This window comes from Eurytemora carolleeae, unplaced genomic scaffold (genome assembly GCF_000591075.1).
Source record: "Eurytemora carolleeae unplaced genomic scaffold, Eaff_2.0 scaffold521, whole genome shotgun sequence".
In the NCBI taxonomy this organism is placed as follows: domain Eukaryota; kingdom Metazoa; phylum Arthropoda; class Copepoda; order Calanoida; family Temoridae; genus Eurytemora; species Eurytemora carolleeae.
The window spans coordinates 71,070-92,833 of NW_019396415.1; the positions used below are offsets into that span (position 1 = coordinate 71,070).

The following is a 21,764-nucleotide window of genomic DNA, read 5'->3' on the forward strand; positions in this document are numbered from 1 at the left end:
ACCTATTCCAGGGTTCTCCTAAACCTATTCCAGGGTTCTCCTAAACCTATTCCAGGGTTCTCTTAAACCTATTCTAGAATTCTTCTAAACCTATTCCAGGGTTCTCCTAAACATATTCCAGGGTTCTCCTAAACCTACTACAATGTGAGATCACTCTAAACAATTCCATTTTTTGCTTTGAAATATATAATATTTATTTATGTTGTTTTAGAATCAACTAATACATCAAAAATGTAAATTTTCATTAAATAAAAAGAAAAGAAACAAAAATATAAGAATATTGTAAAATATACAGCTAAGAACTAAAAATCACTAAAAAATCAAATAAATTGTTAGAAAACGAGAGAAAATGGTAAAACTAGACCGAATAGTTGAAGAGTTCAGGGAAGGGAGTCGTTTAAAAATTGCTGGGACGATGTTTCTTTAACAATTAAACTTTTTAAATGTTTTTCTCCTATTAAAACAACTATACGGTATAATCTAAGATATAAGATTGATTGATTGAAATTATTGTTTGATACATGTTTGGAAAGCAGCCTGGAGTTTACACGTTTACTCCGTCTTTGGTTTAGAGTAGGTCGAGATCTCCCATGTTCTGGTTTGATATCTCCGGAGGAGGAACAGCGGTGGAACCAATCAGTCCAGTTCTCTGATATACAAGAAATATTAAGCTAGACAACAATAATAAGACAAAGCTAGGATATAGTTGTTTTGATCCGCTGGAAGCTGAGAGAGCTGGGATAGATCCATGGAATAATATTTATGAAAAAAATATAGATTATTAGATAAAGGAAAAAAATAAACAAAGGAATAAAGGGACGGGATTTTAAAATTTCTTTCATTTTTTTTTTATTCTTCTGCGAAGGAATTAAATTTTTGCCACAAAATCTGATTTTCTAATTTTATATCATTTGAAATTTCAAACTATGAAATAGCTCCAATAACCTAAATTTGAAATATAATACAGGTTTTACCTTCAGCTTGCAAAGATATATGGATAAGAAATTTTTAGTTTGTGGCAAACGAAAACATTTCCATTATTCTTTTTTAATTCCTTATTCATTAAGAAAACACTGTTTTTACATTAGATTTTTTTATTAAATTAGATTTTTTGAACACAAGTGAAATCAGATATACAATTTTTTTTTCTTCAGAAAGCACTTTTATGGTCTGACAGATTAAGTTGATTAATGTTGGATATTGATTATTGCGGATTCATCTTGTCCAAAAGTGGAGACAAGTTTCTGATATATATTAAAAATACTTAAAGGGAGTGTTCGCGAAAAATGAAAGGGGGTATAGGCTTAATGCGATAAAAAAGCGCTTTTGATCGCTACTAATTTTACTTCGATCTGTTGCGTCTATAAGAAGAAAATTGTTAAAGACGTCTCATAACGAATAACTTAGCGCCCATACAAATTCAGAAAATTGCAACATACAACTTAGACCGTAAAAAATCAATTTAATTTCAAACAAATCATTCGAAGATATTACAACCTATAGTCATCGATTATCTTTCGCCACATTTGTATATAGTTTATATTTTATAATATTTTATTTTTTTTAGAAAACGTTTAACGGATTTCGAAAAATGTGAGTGGTGCGCGGCATTCTTAGATAGTTGCGCAAGCGACAAGAGAAATAATCAAACTCAAAACAAATTAATTAAAAAATATTATAAAATATAAACTATATACAAATGTGGCGAAAGATAATCGATGACTATATGTTGTAATATCTGAATGATTTGTTTGAAATTAAATTGATTTTTTTACGGTCTAAGTCATATGTTGCAATTTTCTGAATTTGTATGGGCGCTACGCTATTCGGTATGAGACAATTTGACAATTTTCTCCTTATAGACACAACAGATAGAAGTAAGATCAGTAGCGATCAAAAAGCGCTTTTTTATCGCATCAAGCCTATACCCCCTTTCATTTTTCGCGAACACTCCCTTTAATCAAAATCTTAAAATAATCCTTAAATTTAATCGCAAAATTATTGAGACTATTTTAGATATTCGTATTTACTGTAAACATTTTGTCCTTTGCTTTGTTTTATCCTACGTTTTCTTATATCCGTCTCAGGTTTGTCTTGTTATATCCGTCCCAGCTTTGTCTTATTATATCCGTCCCTCATTTGTCTCATTATATCCGTCCCAGATTTGTCTTATTATATCAATCCCACATTTGTCTTATTATATCCGTCCCAGATTTGTCTTATTATATCCGTCCCTCATTTGTCTCATTATATCCGTCCCACATTTGTCTTAATATATCCGTCCCACATTTGTCTCATTATATCCGTCCCAGATTTGTCTTATTTTATCCGTCCCAAATTTGTCTTCTTATATCCGTCTCAAATTTGTCTTATAATATCCGTCCCACATTTGCCTTATTATATCCGTCCCACATGTGTCTTATTATATCCGTCCCACATTTGTCTTCTTATATCCGTCTCAAATCTGTCTTATTATATCCGTCCCACATTTGCCTTATTATATCCGTCCCACATATGTCTTATTATATCCGTCCCACATTTGTATTATTATATCCGGCCCAGATTTGTCTCATTATATCGGTCCCACATTTGTTTCATTATATTCGTCCCACATTTGTCTCATTACATCCGTCCCACATTTGTCTTATTATATCCGTCCCTTGTTTGTTTCATTATATTCGTCCCACATTTGTTTTATTATATCCGGCCCATATTTGTCTCATTATATCCGTCCCACATTTGTTTCATTACATCCGTCCCACATTTGTCTTATTATATTCCTGCCACATTTGTCTTATTATATCCGTCTCACATTTGTCTAATTATATTCGTCCCACATTTGTCTTATTATATCCGTCTCAAATTTTTCTTATTATATCCGTCCCACATGTGTCTTATTATATTCGTCTCACATTTGTCTAATTATATCCGTCCCACATTTGTCTTATAATATCCGTCTCACATTTGTCTTATTATATTCGTCCCACATTGGTCTTATTATATCCGTCTCACATTTGTCTTATACACATTTGTCTTATTATATCCGTCTCACATTTGTCTAATTATATCCATCTCAAATTTGTCTTATATATTTGTCCCACATTTGTCTTTATAATGATGGATATTCGTTACATTCACATATAAAACTAGGACAATTAAAACAAATTTTTCCCTTTTATAAACTGTAAAAACTAGACAATTTAGTCAGACAAACTGCAGGCCACGGTCTGTTATAAAAATGGAGCTTACAGTGTTTGCCATGGCATGGTATGACAAGTTTCTTTCCAATTTAAATGTTGAATTTAAAATGTGGAAAAATGCATTTTCTCTTCATGCAATCTGGAATTGAAACTTTGAAAGAAACTGGTTGTAAACAGGTTTCCGTTCTACAGAGTTTACAATTAGAGGATTTTAGTTGAGCGTGTTCTGCGTATTTCAATCCACAATATCGGTTCCATTGTTCTTACTCCGAATCTAACCCAGAGAAACTTAAAATACTAAAGAAAAAAAAATAAATTTAAAAAAACTTAAAACTTGTAAAATTAGAAAAAATATTTAACAAACGAAAAATTCCTAGGGAGGAAAATAAATATTATCAAGGAAACTAAATGAATAATAAAGCAAAACTACAAAAACTCAGTTAAGAAAACTAGAAAAAAAACTGAAGAAAAGTAGAGAAAACTGAAGAAAACTAAACAGATCTAAAGAAAATGGAGTAAAACGAATTAAAAACTAAAGAAAACTAAAGAAGTCTAATGAAAACTATAGAAAATTAGGAAAAACTAAAGAAATTACAAAAGAAAACTAAAGAAAAATGAAGAAAACTAATAAATACTAAAGAAAATTAACAGAAACTTAGAAAATTCAAAATAACTAAATATAAACTGAAAAAAACGAAAGAAAAACTAAACAACTAAAGAAAGTTGTAGGAAACTATAGAAAACAAAAGCTAAATAAGGAAACCGAAGAAAACTAAAGAACACTAAGGAAGACTAAATAAAACTTGACAAAATTTAAGAAAAACTAAAGGAAGTTAGAAAAACTGCAAAAAAACTAAAAAGAAGGTAAAGAAAACTAAAGAAAACTAAAGACAGCTAGAAAAAATTACAGAAAACTAAAGAAAACTAAAGAAAATTAGGAAAACTAAAGAAAATTAGGAAAACTAAAGAAAATTAAGAAAAACTAGAGAAACAAAAATCAGATATATGTTTAGAAAGAAAAATCAAGGAAAATGCGGTCTCAAGATGATAGGGAAGAAAATATCAGAAAACAATTTCGATATTTCCTTTTCAATATGGTTGGATAGCATTGAGTGGTCAGTCTTAGTAATAAATATTTCTCCTTAAAAAATCTTTTAAACCAAAAAGAATGTACTTTCTTTTGTAGAAATTTTTATGATTTTATTTTTACGTAATTTTGATTTTAAAAAGTTATGAAAGACCATTTTCTTCTTATTTAATCTCAAAAGAAACTTTGATAGTTTTCTGTCATTACTCAAATTATAAAATATTCTAGTCATGCAATACACTCATAAAAAACTATTACCACTATCACGTTCAGCGAGCCGGAAACTGTAAACGATAAAACTTGGTTTCAAAAACCAAGAGAGGGAGAAAGACGTTTAACTACAATATATCATATGTTTTCTTCTTGTCAAATTTCTTATTGAGGACTAATCATAAAATTAAAAGAAAGAAATTATATGGTTTCTAAAACTAAAACTTAATAGTTCTAAAGTTTCTCCTTCTTCATACAATAAAGTTAAATGGTTAACTCTTTAGACAAAACAATTATAAAAAAAACAAGAATAAAGGTTAAACCGATATAAAAGAAAAAATATTGTTTTATATTCTTGAGTAAAAACTTTTTCATGTGAAATAAAATGAAAATTGAACCCTGATAAATTTTGTAAATTTTGAAATTAAAAAATTAATGATTACTTTAAAAAATATAAATAAAAATAAGAATTGTGGGACAAAGATTTAAAGATTAAATTCAATTTTCAACAATTGAACAAAAAATAAAATCTTGACTCTTTTTTGCTTGACTGAATCTTCGCCTTTAATACTTCAAACGTTAAATATTTTAATCAACATTTCTTAATAGTGTGAAATATCAAAGGTACACGACAACAGGTTACAAAGATATAGGGGTTGGAAAATTAGAATGTGTGGCGAGTATCAGTTCCTTTGAAATCAACAAGAATTGCTAAATATGTCGCAAATTTTTGAAGAAGACGACATTCTCTTCTAGTCCCTCTCTTCATAACAATTTAAAGGTGTATGTTAAGATACATTTCATGAAAATATAGCAATACCCGTTTCACATCAGTTTCTTTAAAATCTTTATCTGATCAAAATGTGGAAGATATTCTTGATTTTATAGGTTTTAAAGCGTTTTATTCTGATCGAACATAACAGTTGTCCTGCATAAAAAATCACTTTTGTAGAGAAACCCCAGTTAAAAATTATAAACATTTATAAAATTTAGGACTTGAACATTGAACAGACAACATTTAGGAGGATACCGTTTTGCATGGAGGGTCACTGTAAATTACGCTTACAGTCCCTTTAAACAATTAATTTCCTCTTTAAAAAGAATCTAAATATTTTCAAGGTTATTGGATATATAGGGTTTTCCGTTAACAGCAATTAATTATTGAATTCTCAGTTCCGTGAGAAATCGTATTTATCAACATCGAGTTTAAAGAGTTTGCTTTCATCCTAGTAAACTAATAATAATATTCTCTTTATACAGAGTTCAAACTTTTACTTCAAAGAAGGATTTGTGGCAATTTGGTTTCTATAGGCGAGGTCTTAAATAATTTCTTTACATGGTGAACTACATTATAGTAATATAAATCATGAATTGAAGTGTTCCTAGGCCTTTGCTTGTATCTTACCACAAAGGAATTGAGTCTTTGCCACAAACTCAAATTTTATAATCTCTAATCTTTGCTACCTAATGAGGTAAACTTAGATATTTCAAACTTAGAATTCGGCTAGAACAAATAATCTAAGTTTGATAACTATCCAAGGTTTACATCTTTAGGTTGCAAAGATATGGGGATTGTAAAATTTGAGTTTGTAGCAAAGACTCAATTCCTTTTGGAGGAACACAAGAACAAGAAAACATTCCGAGAGTAGCTAAAACATTTTGTGTACGTTTTGTTATTCAAATTGGAAGAAGTCAAACGGGACTGATTACTCTCCTTAAACACTTATTTTTAAAATCTTATATCTTTGCAACCCGATGTAGTCGAACATTGGTATTTCAAGCTGAAGGTTATATATTCAAAGGTTTAGCCACGGATAAAAACATTATAGATCTATTGATGTTGATAATCTCCATGGTAACGTTTGTTAATATTTTTGCTATAGATCATATTACTTTGAATTAAACGTAACACAACACAATCCAATATCACCATAATGTTTGTTAGTAACTTCCCTTTTACATACATACATTCAAAATACTATTATTAGTAAGAATTTCTAAATTTATTTCATACTTAAATGCATTTATGTACCTTGGTTTGTACATCTGTCACATTTTATGTTTAAACATAAAACAGAAAAAAATATATAAATGCGCTAGTACTAAAACAAAACAAAAGTTTTACTTAAAAAAGTCGTCGTCAAACGGATCCTCAGCTGCTGAAAATATATTCACAGAATCTGATTTAGAAACTTTGGTTTTTGCTTCGATTCTAAATTCAGATTCTTTAAATATATCGTATTCTTCTCCTCTCTCAAACCTATCATCCCTCTCCCCTCTCTCAAACATGTTCATTGAAGAGTTTAAAAAGTCTCCGCTTTGAAAACTGAGTTCACTGTGATTACTGATCCTATCTCCTTCAAATACTGGAGGAGTGGCTGAGTCAGTTCTACAGTTGTTTGTTGTAACAAAGTTATCATTGAAAGGATTATTAAACATGTTTTCAGAACTTGTTGCAGAATTCCGTCCGGAGTATTCTTGGGGAAATGCTTCTTCAAGATTAGAATGTTTAACAGCTAAACGTTTAGGACTGTTTTCCTCCTTCTGAAAGCTAAGATCCCAGGAGTCAGGTTTACCAAAATATTCATTCTCCGTCTGGTTTCTGGTGTAAAAAGCAGGTTCCCATTCAGATTCAAATGCATCCTCTTCCTGGGTTAGCCGCTGGTTTTTAAAACTGGGTTTTGCAACTTTTTGAACCACAGGCGGTTGATCGAACCGTTTAAAGTTCTGGTATCTGGCCTGAAATGATATGGTAGTTGGAAGATCACGTAAAGATTTTGGACTTTGTATTGAAAATTTCCCTCTCTGCTCCTGCTCTTCGATTTCATCTCTTCCGCCCTGGTTTTCATCCAACTTGGCGTAAGAATCCTTCCGCATAAATTCAGGTTTAAACTTGGAAATCTTGTTCCCTGTCTTTTCCTGCTCATCATTGTTTATAAAATTGGAAAATTCTGCATCTTGTCTTGACGGATCTTCAAAAGTGGCCCAAGTTATAGACTCGTTATTTTCTTTATACGTATCATTCACATCAGTCGCATCATTCGCATCATTCATATCAGCAACACCAGTCACATCATTTATATCATTCATATCATTCCCTTCATTTACATCATTCACTTCATTAAATTCTTTCTTATTTTCAAGATCCATGTCCAGATCTATGTCATAATTATCCAACTTGCTTGCATGATCCAAACTATCTTGCTCATCGATAAATTCCTGATTTTGCTGAACAGGACTAATTACCGGAGAGAAAATCATTGTATTTTGTTCAAACATACTTCTATCTTCGTCTTCAGCATCTAGAAATGTGTCTTCTTTCTCCTCCGTGAATGTTTCCTGTTCTTCTTCGATCTCAGTTTCTTGAATTATGAGATCTCCGTTGATATCTTTAGTTTCCTCCGTAGGACTTTTCCAAGCATTGACCAGTTCCTCCTCCAGTTGTAGTTCCCTGAACACAGCATATCTATCATAGGTTTCACATTTCTCCGGCACAGTAACACTTAAATTAGGACTTTTAAACACCAGTGCTTCCTCCTTCTTGGAGTTTGGATTAAAATGTGAAAAGTCGTCTTCGAACCCAAATCCGCTCCGCTCCGGTAAATTTCGTGGAGACGTGTTTGTCTGTGATGAGCTAGGATTGTGTGATGAGCTGGATATACTGTTTAATGAGTATGTACTACCCTGAACATATATATCCTGAACATTATTCTCTGGATTCATGCTGAGAAGAGATGGATGTTCCTCATCAAGTTTCTGCTGAACTCCAGGTCCAGTTAGACCCTGAGACCCAGGTTCAGGAGCATATCTGGGAGTGTAGTATTGAGTAGGTGGTTGGGTAGATTCTGAGGACCCGGAGAATATCTCTGGGGGACAAATAACTGTTGTTCTCAAACTTACTTCTTCTTTCTGTCTTGGTTCTGAAGGTTCTGTGCTCCCATGTTTACCGATGTAGTCAACAAGTTCAAACAAAGACATTCCGCTCAAATACCTTGGAAGCTTTCCTTCACTCAACTTCTGGCTTAGTTCGATCATATTCATCTTAACAAGATCTTGCAATGATATTTCAGGTTCGGCTACGTGTATATTAGATTCATACTGATACAGAGAAACATCCTCATACATCTCAGAAGTTCCAGTTCTTAAAATAGGAATAATGTCATGGGTTTGATCAGGTTTTACCTCAGTGATATTTTTAGATCCTTCCCGAGGTTCTGGACCACGGACTGTTGGATAGGAGTTCACGCACAATGGATAAAGTTGCTTTTTCGGAGGTAAAGGTGGAGGAGAGAGGGAGGAAGATTTCGGAGGCCGCTCAGGGAGCGCTGGAGGAGGTTCAGGTGGCATAGGGATATTAAGAGAAGAATCAACACTTGAATCCTTTCCATCTCCGTATCTACTAGAGCAGGACGGAGAATCTTGGCTGGTTGAATACAAATCATGAAGATCATTCTGTCTGTAGCGTCGAGGTGATGCCTCCAGCTCTAGAATAGAACCGTAGGAGGAGCTGTGAGGGTTTAATCCTAGATCTCCCGGAGACACTGAACCTCTCCCTTCCTCAGGAGGCAGTGCAACCCTCAGAGAATTCTCTGAAATCCTACGCTGTTGGGTCTGATTAAAAGGACTAGACAAGGACTGGACATTGTTAGTTTTAAAAAACTCAGATTGTTGGTTAGTTGATGATTCCCAAGGAATATCTACAAACCCTACATTAGACAAGGAGTCCTGAGAAGCTCCTCCTCCTCCCGTCCTAGGAGATCCGTTCATTGAAAACACATCTGGAGAATCCGTGAAGGATTTATGCTTCCCTGATCCTAGCGGATCCAAATCCGTGAATAAAGAGTCAAGTTTATCAGCAGGGGCACCAGGTTTGCTGTCCTGTAAACATTTGTAAAACTTTATTCAAAATTTTGTCAAGTTGACAGTTCTAGATTAAACTTTTGATATTTCAAATTTCAAGGGACAAACATAAAAGATAAGCTTTGCGCATTCTAATTTCAGAACAAAAGGAAAATAACTTTTATGTAAATATTTCAGCAATGGAGAAAATAGGTAGGGGTGTCTTCATTCCAGAGCCAGTTTTTCTTTCTTAATTTTTTTAGGGGAAGTCAAGAGAATGTGAAGTGACCCCTAAATTAAAGAGTTGTATGTCGATTCACAACTTTACTATTTACATCTTTTTTGATTAACACTTAACAGTAGGAAAGGTTTCATCGATTTTCATAAAAAGTGTTTAATTGTGTTAATATACCGGGAAAAATCTTCAAAAAAATTTGAAAATTGCGGAACCCTGCAAACATTTTATCTCCGACAAACCGATGGCGAACATGATAAAGTCCAGAATTATTTACCCGACATCTCGCCATGGGCACATATAGTCGGTTAGAATGTTTCCGGGGAATACAAAAATCTTAGATTATGTTTTAATAAAGTACCTGGATATTATGGATAGCATTATATACATTGGATTGCTGGGCAGGAAATCCAGCAGATTGTATTGGAAATCCAGTAGGTTGGGTATTGAATCCAGTGGTTTGGTTTGGAAATCCTGGAGGTTGGGTTTGGAAAGAAAAAGCTTGCGGAAACTGCTGTTGAGAGGGTTGCGGATATCTGCCAGCCACTCTTTCCGGCGGAAACACGGCGGTAGAAAACCCACTAGGAGTAAATGCACCGGAAGAAAATCCATTGGAGGAAAATCCTCCAGACGGAAATTCGCTAGTTTGAGAAAATGCCGCGTCTCCATTTCCAAAACTGTTTTGGGAAGGAAAGGTTTGAGGGAAAGTGCTGGTTTGGGAAAAAATAGCAGGTTGGGTTTCGGTGTTCAGTGACGGAGGAATTGTAAATATGCTCGGGAATGTATCTCCTCCTCCTAAATAGTTATATAAAAACAAAATGTTTGATTTTAGAAGAAGATAAGAAGAATTCGTTTACCTGTAGTGCTCTGCGGGGGAGCAAATGATTCAAGAGCCGCGTAGCGGTCATCTCTCTTCCCTCCTTTGGAAGGTGGAGGAGGGAGGAAAGGAGCTGTTCTAAACCCTTCAGGTTTAGGATTAGTATTCATCACTGCAACAGGTTTCCGAGGAAGCGGAGCAGGGATTGGAGGAGAAGTGGTTGCAGGGAGAGAGAAGGTTATCATGGAGTCAGTTTGGAAACTGTTTGGTGGGGTCGGAGTTATCTTATCAATCTGCTGGATACCAGCCTAAACAACAGAGGAATTTGTCAAACCTGAACTCGATCTCAATGTCTAAACTTTTGAACTACAAATCTTTGGCTTTAGTTAAACCGCCAGGGTAGAGAATATGATTTCGATCTGATTCAAAACATGGAATCTGCTGAAAAAGTTCATATACTTTGACATAAAATGTTATTGCATTTTACACATGTGAATCATATCTGTAAGAATGCAAGCATGTATAACAGGTTTAAGAGAATTTATAGAGAATTAATTAATTTTCAAGATAACTGTTTTTCAAATACCAGTTCCAGGATACTATGGTATGGCAACGGTACAATAACATTGCGATTTTATACTGTGCTACTCTATATATCTATATATGTAAAGTAGTATTCTCTGTTTGTATGTCTGGATATCCGACTTGGACCGATTTTCCTCAAGATTTTATTGGGAACCCGGTAGAACTGCGGGAAGGTTTCAGTTTGGTTTTGAGATTCTTTGTCGACTTTATAATAATGAAAAAAGCTAAAATCGTAATTTACGATCAAGTGCGGGTAAACGGCGGGAGTAACTATAAGTAACCTGGGCAACGCAGGGTTCCCGGGCTACTCTGTTGAAAAAATACCAATACCTGAATAGCTGTAATCTCACTGACCAGCCCTAAAAGATCATCAACAGCTGTTTGCTGCTCAGGCTGACCAGCAGCTGCTGGAAAGGAGGCAGCACTTCCTACTTTATGCTCCTTCAAATAAATAAAATGAATTCATGTCAACATGAAAGTATGTATATTGGGTTAAATTCCATGTGTGTATAACCACACTTGAGTTAATTGAAACCATGAATATTTAATCATTTTAAATTGTTCAATCAAAATAAAATTCAAGTTAAAAATACTATTTTACCTCTCCTTTGTCCATATTACTTTTAGCTTCTTCTATTTCCTTTTTCTTGAGTTCGAAGACGACCTGGAAAAGATCCCGCATCGCAACAACAACCTGTCCCGCGGCCTTCTCAGTCTTTATTCCGAAAAATCTAAAAAAAATTAATTTTAACAAATCATTAATAGTTCGTCTTGACGACCCTCATTTTATAGTCTGGCATGTCTGATTCACTTCCTTGAAACCTTTATCTGAGCAACAATGAGGAAGATATTTATGAAGCATGAAAGGGAGAGTTCGCGAAAAATGAATGAGGGTATAGGATTACGTCGAAAAATATTTGATGGTGATTGCTACTAATCTTACCTCTATCAGTTTGCGTCTATTAGGAGAAAATGGTAAAATACGACTCATACAAGAACGTTTAGCATCATTCAAATCCATAAAAATGCAATATTCAACTGGGATCGTAAAAAAATCAATTTAATTCCAAACAAATCATTCAGATATTAGCAATTATAATCATCGACTTTTTTCGACGAATTCATATAGTTGATATTTCATAATATGTTTTACTTTTTTCATATGTTTAAAACAGTAAAATATATTATGAAATATCAACTATATACAAATGCGTCGAAAAAAAAATCGATTGTAATATCTGAATTATTTGTTTGATTTGTTTAGACATAAATTGATTTTTTACGATCCAAGTTGAATATAGCAACTTTCTGAATTTGTATGGTTGCTACGTTCTTCAGTATGAGTCAATACCCCCTTCCGTTTTTTACGAACACTCCCTTTAATCTACAAGTCACTATCATAGGGAGAACTCAAAATTTAAAATGATCAATTTTGTATCTAGAAAAGCAAGGATATTTCATTTATTCTCGACAAAATAAAGGTTTTAAAGAACTGTTATAAATCTGGCACGACATTCTCTAAACTGAAGATCTTCTACACAGTTTCTTTAAATTCATCTTTTTATATGTTTTCAAAACACAAGTTTCATTGATTGATAAAGATTCTAATATAATTTATATCCAAAAATAGTTCAAGAATATGATTTCTTTTTACTCCCCGGAAACAATAATAAGGAAAGTTCGTAATGTAATCTTCAGTTTGTTGTTGAATTGAATAAGGAAATTGATTAAGACATTTATTTTTTGGAACCGGGAAAGAACTTGTTAATTCTTATTATAATATCCCAGAAAAGAGAATTCAATACATTTTTTTTGTAATTTCGCTTTCTAAACCGATTTATTATCAATTGCCAAAAAGAAAGTTTGATAATGTTTAAGTAAAAATTAAGTAAAAATACATAATCCATTTGATCATATAATTCCAGCGGAATTAACTAATAACAAATATATTGTCTACGCTATATCTGAACTAATTAATCAAAAAACTTGGCTTAGTTAGAAAGTCAAAGTCTGATAATAAATCATCTCTTTCCTAATTCTTTAATCAATCAACACTTGGTCTCGGTTAAACACATTTCTCCTATTCTTAAGATCACTAGGCATTATGGGAGATGCGCGGAGCCGCCAATTTTTCTTTGTAACTGTGAAACTCAATATTTTGCGTTTTTTCTGTGCAGAAGTGTTAGAACTTGAGGCAAGTAATCAGTTTCTTACAAAATCCGACCTGTGCCCATTCTCCGGAGATCCATAAATATATCCAAAAGCTCGTATATCCGTCATATCCTGAGCTATGAAACTGATCTTGTGAACAGGATGATGATATAAACAATCCTAAACATAAACTCTGATTAACCAAGAGATATTGGTTTTCAATGAAAGTTTCAAGTTTTGACATATATCTGATACTTCATGTAATTCAAAGAATAGAATGAAATTCGAAATGTTTCTATTCTTTCATTTTGCAGAATAGAACATTTTTTTTCTTTTGAACCAAAAATTGCTAAAATTCGCGTTTTTCTTATTTCTAGTTTGTAATAATAATAATAATAATAAATGTATTTCAAACTAGATTGATTGATACATTACATTTTATGGTCAATGTATATACATATATAAGTTGTCGAAAAATTAAAATCTGTTACAGTTACATATATAGTCTTTCTCCAGTTTGAGGACTAACAGAGTCTAAAGACTGTTTGAGTTAGCCATAAAATATTTTTTGGGCTGATCCTTTTGTGAATATATCCATATTACATCTTTATCAAATCTATATCTATATTCTATACATATACCTATATATATATACAAAGCTATAATCTCTATTTGTCTGTCTGTTTGTTTGTCCGATTATAACTCAGGAAGCCCTGGTCTGATTTGCCTCAAATTTTGATTGGGGAACTCGGGAGAGCCACGGAAATGTTCTTAGGTTGGTTTTGAGATTCTAAGTTTAGTGGGTAGACTTTCATCGGGGAAAATATCTAAAATCGTAATTTACGACAATGGGCGTGCAAAACGTCAAACAGTTGGACTAACTGGGCCCCAAGCTAGTATATATATATATATATATATACTAAGCAGAGTATACGCAACCGCAATTAACTTTCCTTGCATTACATTCTTGCACAATTGTATTTTTGTACTGTATGCAAGTGTGCAAGGTGCAACAAGTTACCGATGGCATTATATTGGTATATAAGCCGATAACTGTACACTGTACAGTGTACAGTGTACAGTGTACACTGTACAGTGCACACATGCAGTGCTCTTGAGTATGTTTCTTGTAATGTATAAAGAAAAGTGTCTTACAACAGACTAAGATCGCACACTAAACTAAGTAAATTCGTATCTATTCCATTATTTCTCAAGAAGATATACTTTTATACATTAACAATTGGATTACGCGTTTATGTCACATGATCAAGAATAAAGGATTTATATCAAGAATAAAGGATCTAGATAAGAAATAAAGGATCAATATCAAGAATAAAGGATCTAGATCAAGTAAAGTATCTAGATCAAGAATAAAGGATCAAGATTAAGAAGATCAAGAATCAAATAAAGAACCTACCCCTGTTTTCTCATCCCTTATTTTAAGACCGTCCACAGCTATTTGCATAATTACTTTCTGCTTGTGTTCTCCACTTGCCTATAATATATCAAGTGAGTGTCTGAACTCTGTAATCAGTACATTGACCGTATAGAGAGTGTCGTTCCCAATTCACAAGAGTACCTATTATCTGATTAATAATGTGGAAGATATCGTTGTTATTTTTAACATTTTCCACTATCTGCAGAAAAAATTTGAAAGTCACTTTTATAGATAAACCAGAAATAAAAAATAAGCAATCTTTTAAACAGAAATTACGAATATTTCATTCTTGATAAGATAAAGCTTTCAAGGGTATCGTTGTGGATCAGACAGGGCACTCTTTAAATGGATCGAGAGTAACCTAAAATTACGCTTAGCGTCCTTTTAACTGAAAAAAGTCAGCATAATCTCGTTTAAATCTAAACATCGTGAAAACCAACCTTTATCGCCATTTTGAGTTCCTGAAGAGCATCCTGGCACATCCTGTCCCCCCTGGCCTCCCTCACCTCCAGGACTCCGATCAACTTCCCCTTGAAGGTCTGTCCTTCTCCCAGAAACTTCTGCTCGTTTCCACCCCGCCCTGGATATACACAAATATAGTTTCCACCCCGCCCTGGATATACACAAATATAGTTTCCACCCCGCCCTGGATATACACAAATATAGTTTCCACTCCGCCCTGGATATACACAAATATATAGTTTCCACCCCGCCCTGGATATAATATTTCAAAACACTCGTTTTTTTTAAATAAATGTTAGAAATATCCATTTTAGATCTCTTTATTTTATTATAGTGACTTTTCAAGTCAACAATACTTTATATGATATGTCTATACAATTATTTACTAAAGCTGTTTCCTCAGATCAGAGATAAGACCTGAGGATAAGACCATCCAAATAATCAAATTTAACCTTCTTTGAAAATTTTTTGTCATGAGTTAAGATTCTCAGAATAAACTGATTTGTTGTTCTTTCGCATAAATATGTAGATATCATTACATTCGTCATACATGCAAAATAACAAATATGTTCCAGTACGTTTTAAAAAATCAATTCTTTGCAGAAACATTGTCTCAGTTTCGATATTTTGTCCAGACAATTCAATATCAGTGAACGTGAGTAGTTAAATCAAAATTATTAACATTTTCTGTCTTTCAATGTTGTAAAATTTGACCAAAAACTAAATTATGAAAATGTTACATGTACCATACAGAACCAAAATTCAGGGTAAAGCGAACTTTCACTTTAAAATTGAATTCAAGCTTAAATTATAAGTATAGTTGTCAAATTAGAAAATAACGAAATTACTTGTTTTTATATTTTGCTATGATTAAAGAAAAATTCTATGCAGGGGGGCTCTGAGCCCTGCAACCCCCCGCCTCATTCACTACGTTTCACTCGGTGCTCCTGGTCCCATACTGTAACACTCTTCTTTTTACCCCCCTTGAGAAAATCCTGGCTACGGTCTTGATCCAATATGGCACTTTGAGGATTAATGCTTAATCCTTGGATTAAAGTTATCCCTGCCAGGTCGAAGTGAATGTCATGGGATATCGAATTAAGAGGAATTATATTAATCCGTTCACAAGATGGAGATTAATGGTTCAGATTTACAACACAACAGTTCTGATCTCTAAATATATATCAGTGAAAACAATTACAAATTACAAAGCCTTAGTGACATTTCTTAGCAAAAAGAAGGAAGAAAGTGACAGTAATTTATCTGGTTTCTGGATACCTTTTACTCTATGGGATGGTATTCAACCAGGTTGCAAATAACCTTAAAATGGGAAGTTCTCAATTTAATAATAAAGGCGTGCTACGGGTGTGCTTTACATCCAAAGAGAATAGATTATATTCTATTCTCTTTGTTTACATCCCGCACCCTCAATTAAGCTTTCGGTGCGTACTTCACTGATCTGCAGTACACTGACCGAAGAAATCGTGAGTTTTTGCGGAGAATGATCCATCTTTGGTTTAGAGTAAGAAACCCTGACATTACAGAACTATAAATAAACCTAAATATCTTCATGTTTCAGAAACCCTGACATTACAGAACTATAAATAAACCTAAATATTTTCATGTTTCAGAACATTTAACAATATCCGAATTAATGTCATAAAACAATAATATTGTAATAGCGAAACTATTTTCCATTTGATTCAACAGTTTCGCTATACTCACACAATTGCAAGGATTTAATGCAAGGAAAGTTATTTTAGAGGTGTACGCACCTTTTGTACTGCAGTGTACTGTCACTGAGCGTTAATGTAAACACAAGACGAATGTCGAAGCCTGATATGGGATTCATCTTTCACATATATATATTCAGGTCTATAGGAAACTATTATGTGAACAAATATATAGTTTCCAACCCGCCCTGGATATACATAAATATAGTTTCCACTCCGCCCTAGATATACACAAAAATGGTACCAGTACAAACGTCGGACGCACAAACGTCCGACGCCATAAACGTCGGACAGTACAAACGTCGGACGCACAAACGTCGGACCAGTACAAACTTCGGACTATTACAAACGTCGGACTGGTACAAACGTCGGACCAGTACAAACGTCGGACGGGTACATTTATAAGAAAAAACGTCGGACTTGGTAGATTTTGAATGGACCATTGTTTTAAAAATTTCAAACTATGAATTCTACAAGATTATACAGTTTAATCCCTATATCTTTGCAACCCGATGTTGTAGATGTTTCCAAGAACAGTTCGTGGACTTATTGCTATATTTCCAGAGCTTTCTTTGACTACTTGTTTTTCTATTTCACGTACTCTTTTCTTCAAAAGATCACTCTCATGTGTATGCTCTCCCAGGAAACTGATAATCTTGTCATTCTCAAGAATTGCTTTCATTTGAATGCATTGGTAATAGGTTTTGTTGGGTTTCTTCTTTGTTTATATAGAGTTAAAAAAATTCGAATTTTTTTCCCTCAAAAATCTAATTTTTTTAAAATTCCCCTGGCAACGCCGGGCAGTTCAGCTAGTTATTTATAATCCGAAAATAACAGTTTTGCCTCAAACTCTAATTATTTAATCCCAATTTCTTTGCAACCTGACGACGTTGATATTCCAAACTATAAATTATGTTTGGTGAAAGAGTCTTATTTGAAATATCCAAGGTTTAGGTTTCAAAGATATAGGAATTAGAAAATTTGAGTTTGTGGCTAAAACACAATTCCTTAATAAAAGAAATAATTGTTAGCAAAACTTTAAAAAATGGCTATTGTAAATTTAATAATTACTTAAAATTTAAAATTGAATAAAATTCACTATTTTTAAGTAAATACTTTTTTCTATCCATTTCCTTTAGCTCTTTCTTACTAATCTTACATTTGATATGTGGATTCTTCTTTCTACCAAGGGTTGGAATATTATGCATTTTTAACTTTTTTAGACTCGTCTCCGTCTTGTAGATAGATACATCTTTTCCAACTTTTCTCTCATATATTACAGGATAAATACGGGATAAATAAACATATATATTTATTGTCGGCGTGTAGAAGAATACATAAACTGGTTGGTATCAGCTGAGCCGGATCGATCTTTAAAGCTTTCCCTCTGGGGGAAAGCATTCATTGTAAGGGAGGAGGTGGGGGGGGGGGACCATACCTCGGGATAGGGCGGGGGGAAATCTCGAATGATGATTTTTGAATTTAAGAATGACATTTTAAAATATGTCGGTCAAATTTTGTGCACAAATAAATACACCCTTAAAAATATTTGGAATTTTTCGTAATAATTTTTACCGCAGAAGATAGCAAAATGCGTATTTAAGTCATCGCTTGGTTTTAATCACTTGTTCTTTATTTGTTTTGTAATGGAGTCATGCTTTGCGTTTAAATGGGGGTATAGGACGACGTATGACGGGTATAATACGGGTATCGGACGGCCTTTAGAACTGGGGACGATGCAAACGGTTGTAGGACGGTTAGGATTGGTTTAGAACGGATGCAGGACGTTTGACGATGTCAATGCATCTAGGACGAATGACGATGGCAGGTGTAGAACGAAGAACAATGACGAATGTAGAATGGGACTAGAGCTAAGGACAAGAACGAGTGTAGGACGATGGCAGGTGTAGAACGAAGAACGATGACGAATGTAGAATGGGATAAGAGCAAAGGAAAGAACGGGTGTAGGACGAATAAATCAGTATTTCCCACCTTCTTCCTCCTCCTCTACAGTCTTCTTCTCCTCTTCCTTCTCCTGTACTCCAGGATCTTTAGCTCGGGAGAAGAGAGAGAAGAAACTTTTCTTAGTTCCTTGACTAGTCTGCTCTCCATCCTTCCGTTCTTCTCCTGCTACCGGGGCATCCTGGATACACACATTATTCGAATAATATTAACTTTCTGATCACGTTAAGAATCCGGTTTTTTTGCCTCTAACTCGACTTTATTATCCAGTTTATCTTTGCAACCCGATGTTTTCAAACTATGAATTCTATTAGATTAAGTCTAAGTTTTGAGATATGAAAGCTTTTCACCATTAGGTTGCAAAGATGTAGGAATTAAAAAATAGATTTTCTATCAAGATCGATGTTTGGGTTTAAAACTCATTAAGACTTAACCTCAGAACCCATTTTTTTACATGAAAAGAATATTTTATGTTTATACTATTTTGTTTGTCTAACCGTTTTAAATATTAAAGAATATAAGATCAATTATGATTTGCTTAATGCTTATAATTGACAAATTAATTTTGAAAGTAAAGACTCTCGATATTTAAATATGGACAATCCTAATTATTGAGCTAATCAAAAGTTAATGATATAAGATGGTTTTTTTAAAAAAATGGGAATGAATTTGAAATGGCAAAAACTTACATTATACTAAACCTGACAAATTGTTTTTATTCCTACCAGTTTTCTTTTACTTCAAACGTAATCCTTTTCTTTAAAATAAAATAAAGTTACCATTTTTTCTCTCTCGTTCTCCCCCTCACTCGTCTCCTCCTCCTCCTCCTCATTCTCCTCCAGGTAGAAGGAAGAATGGTTTCCGCTCTCCAGGGGAAACTCTTCAACCAATCCTGCAACAACAACAACAGTTCGGAGAATTCTACAACACCAGGAGTTCTCTTCTTATAGTGTACTATAGAGTAGAGACCGAATTTAATGAATTTGAGCTACGTCACTGAATCACCTACTGCCGGTTTAAATCTAAACCACCGATTTAAATCTAAATATTCAGTAATTGAATTTGAATCGGTGATTCAAATGTAAACCGGCAGAGCTAGGCAGTTCAAATTGATTAAATTCTGTCTCTGGGGTTAAGTTAGTGTACCAGGAGTTATTGGTTCTACCATGGCAATGAAGGGTAAACTTGAATCAAGCTCAGCACCCGTTGGGGAATGAAAACCACCTGAAATCAATCGATAGGGAGCCGGGAGGAATGGTATTCATACAAAATAGATTCTATCAAAGAGAAAAAGATACTTTTGCCTTTTCTCATCATTTCATCATTGACTGGGGGGAATTTTTCACTAAACGTTGCCGTTCTTATAACAGGGTCAACATTTTGTATTTTTAAATTTTGTATGAACAGGCCTCACCTGCAGGGATGGATGAGAGATCGGAACAGGAGAGGAGAACGGAACCTGAACCTGAGCCTGAAATATACAATAAATATGTTCAAAAATATCAAAAGAATAAAATCTCACTTAAAATGCAGTCTATTTGAGAAACAAAATTTCCAAATACCTGGTTAGGTGGTGGAGGAGCTGTTCTTAGTCCTGCTTGTATTCCTGAACCTACCTGGAGTACAGAATATACTCCAGGATTGTATTGCATTTGAGGGATCTGAACCCCTAACCCTGGACCATTAAACGGGTTCATTCCCATTCCCATTTTGTTATTAGGAGCCGGTAATCCTCCCATATGATTTGGCTGAAATCCTCCCATTGGATTTTGTTGATATCCTCCCATTGAAGTTTGTTGATACCCTCCAATTTGATTCTGTTGAAAACCAGGGATGGTGTTTTGCTGTATCCCGTAGGGTGTATTTACCCCTGGAACTTGAAGTGAGGATTGCTGGTATATACTTGCTCCGCCATGAGCTGGAGGAAGGTTTAAGGTGTGAACAGGCTGGTCAAATAGTCCGGACAGATCTGCGCTTGCTCCAGACTGCATTTTGCAGCTGAATAATTTTTTAATCAGAAAACCAAGTTCATCAGTGAAAGAAAACAAAATAGAGGAACTAGAGGAACTAGAGGAGCTAGAGGAACTAGATGAACTAGGGGAACTAGAGGAACTAGAGGAACTAGAGGAACTAGAGGAACTAGAGAAACTAGAGGAACTAGAGGAACTAGAGGAACTAGGGGAACTAGAGGAACTAGAGGAGCTAGAGGAACTAGAGGAACTAGAGGAGCAAGAGGAACTAGAGGACCTAGATGAACTAGAGGAACTAGAGGAACTAGAGGAACTAAAGGAGCTACAGGAACTAGAGAAACTAGAGGAGCTAAAGGAACTAGAGAAACTAGAGAAGCTAGAGGAACTAGAGGAACTAGAGTAATAGAGGAACTAGAGGAACTAGAGGAACTAGAGGAACTAGGGGAACTAGAGGAAACTAGAGGAACTAGAGGAACTAGAGTAATAGAGGAACTAGAGGAACTAGAGGAACTAGAGGAACTAGAGGAACTAGAGGGTATATATAAAAGAACCATAGAAAAATGAAAAACTATTTATATTCTATTTAGGTATGTATCTCTATATCTATGTACTCGTATCTAGCTCTGGAAGTACTGAAGAGACTAGATACTGAAGGACGAAAACTCCCCTATCCTCTCTATTATGCTGCACTGTGTTAGTGCATACATAGAGTAAGGTTGGCTTGATAAAGAATTTAGGGAAATCTGAAACAGAATTAAATCATATGGATTACATAGAATCAGAAAAATTTAAAATAATTAAGATTTATTTTGTTAAAGGGCTCAGTCTTAGAAAAATAAAAACATTTTAGTGAATACTTCTAACCCCGTCCCCTTTTTCTTGCCCTTATTTTGACTAATTACATAATCTAAATTCTAAAAATGCTTCATTAAGTATATAAAAACACTTTAAAAATATGACATGCTTACCAGGCCGGTGTTGGGTACTTATATATGTATTTTGAAGTGTAATGAACTTTATTGGAGTTAACGGGCCTGTAAGCGTTTTTTTTAATATGAGTATTTATGCAAAGATG

At 34.0% G+C, this 21,764-nt stretch overlaps 1 protein-coding gene across 1 annotated transcript; it reads right to left on the reverse strand.

Moving 5' to 3' along the window:
* Positions 1–168: 168 nt before the first annotated feature.
* On the reverse strand, positions 169–20,738 carry LOC111702877 (disabled homolog 2). The gene is made up of 13 exons (XM_023474667.1): positions 20,282–20,738; positions 20,129–20,190; positions 19,499–19,640; positions 18,750–18,900; positions 15,003–15,142; positions 14,542–14,619; positions 13,198–13,304; positions 11,575–11,704; positions 11,304–11,414; positions 10,429–10,696; positions 9,933–10,366; positions 9,208–9,375; positions 169–649 (listed from the first exon to the last, which is right to left on the reverse strand). The coding sequence occupies exons 1-13, from the start codon at positions 20,708–20,710 to the stop codon at positions 569–571; spliced, it is 2,301 nt and encodes a 766-aa protein (XP_023330435.1). The 5' UTR covers positions 20,711–20,738; the 3' UTR covers positions 169–568.
* Between the last annotated feature and the right edge of the window lie 1,026 nt (positions 20,739–21,764).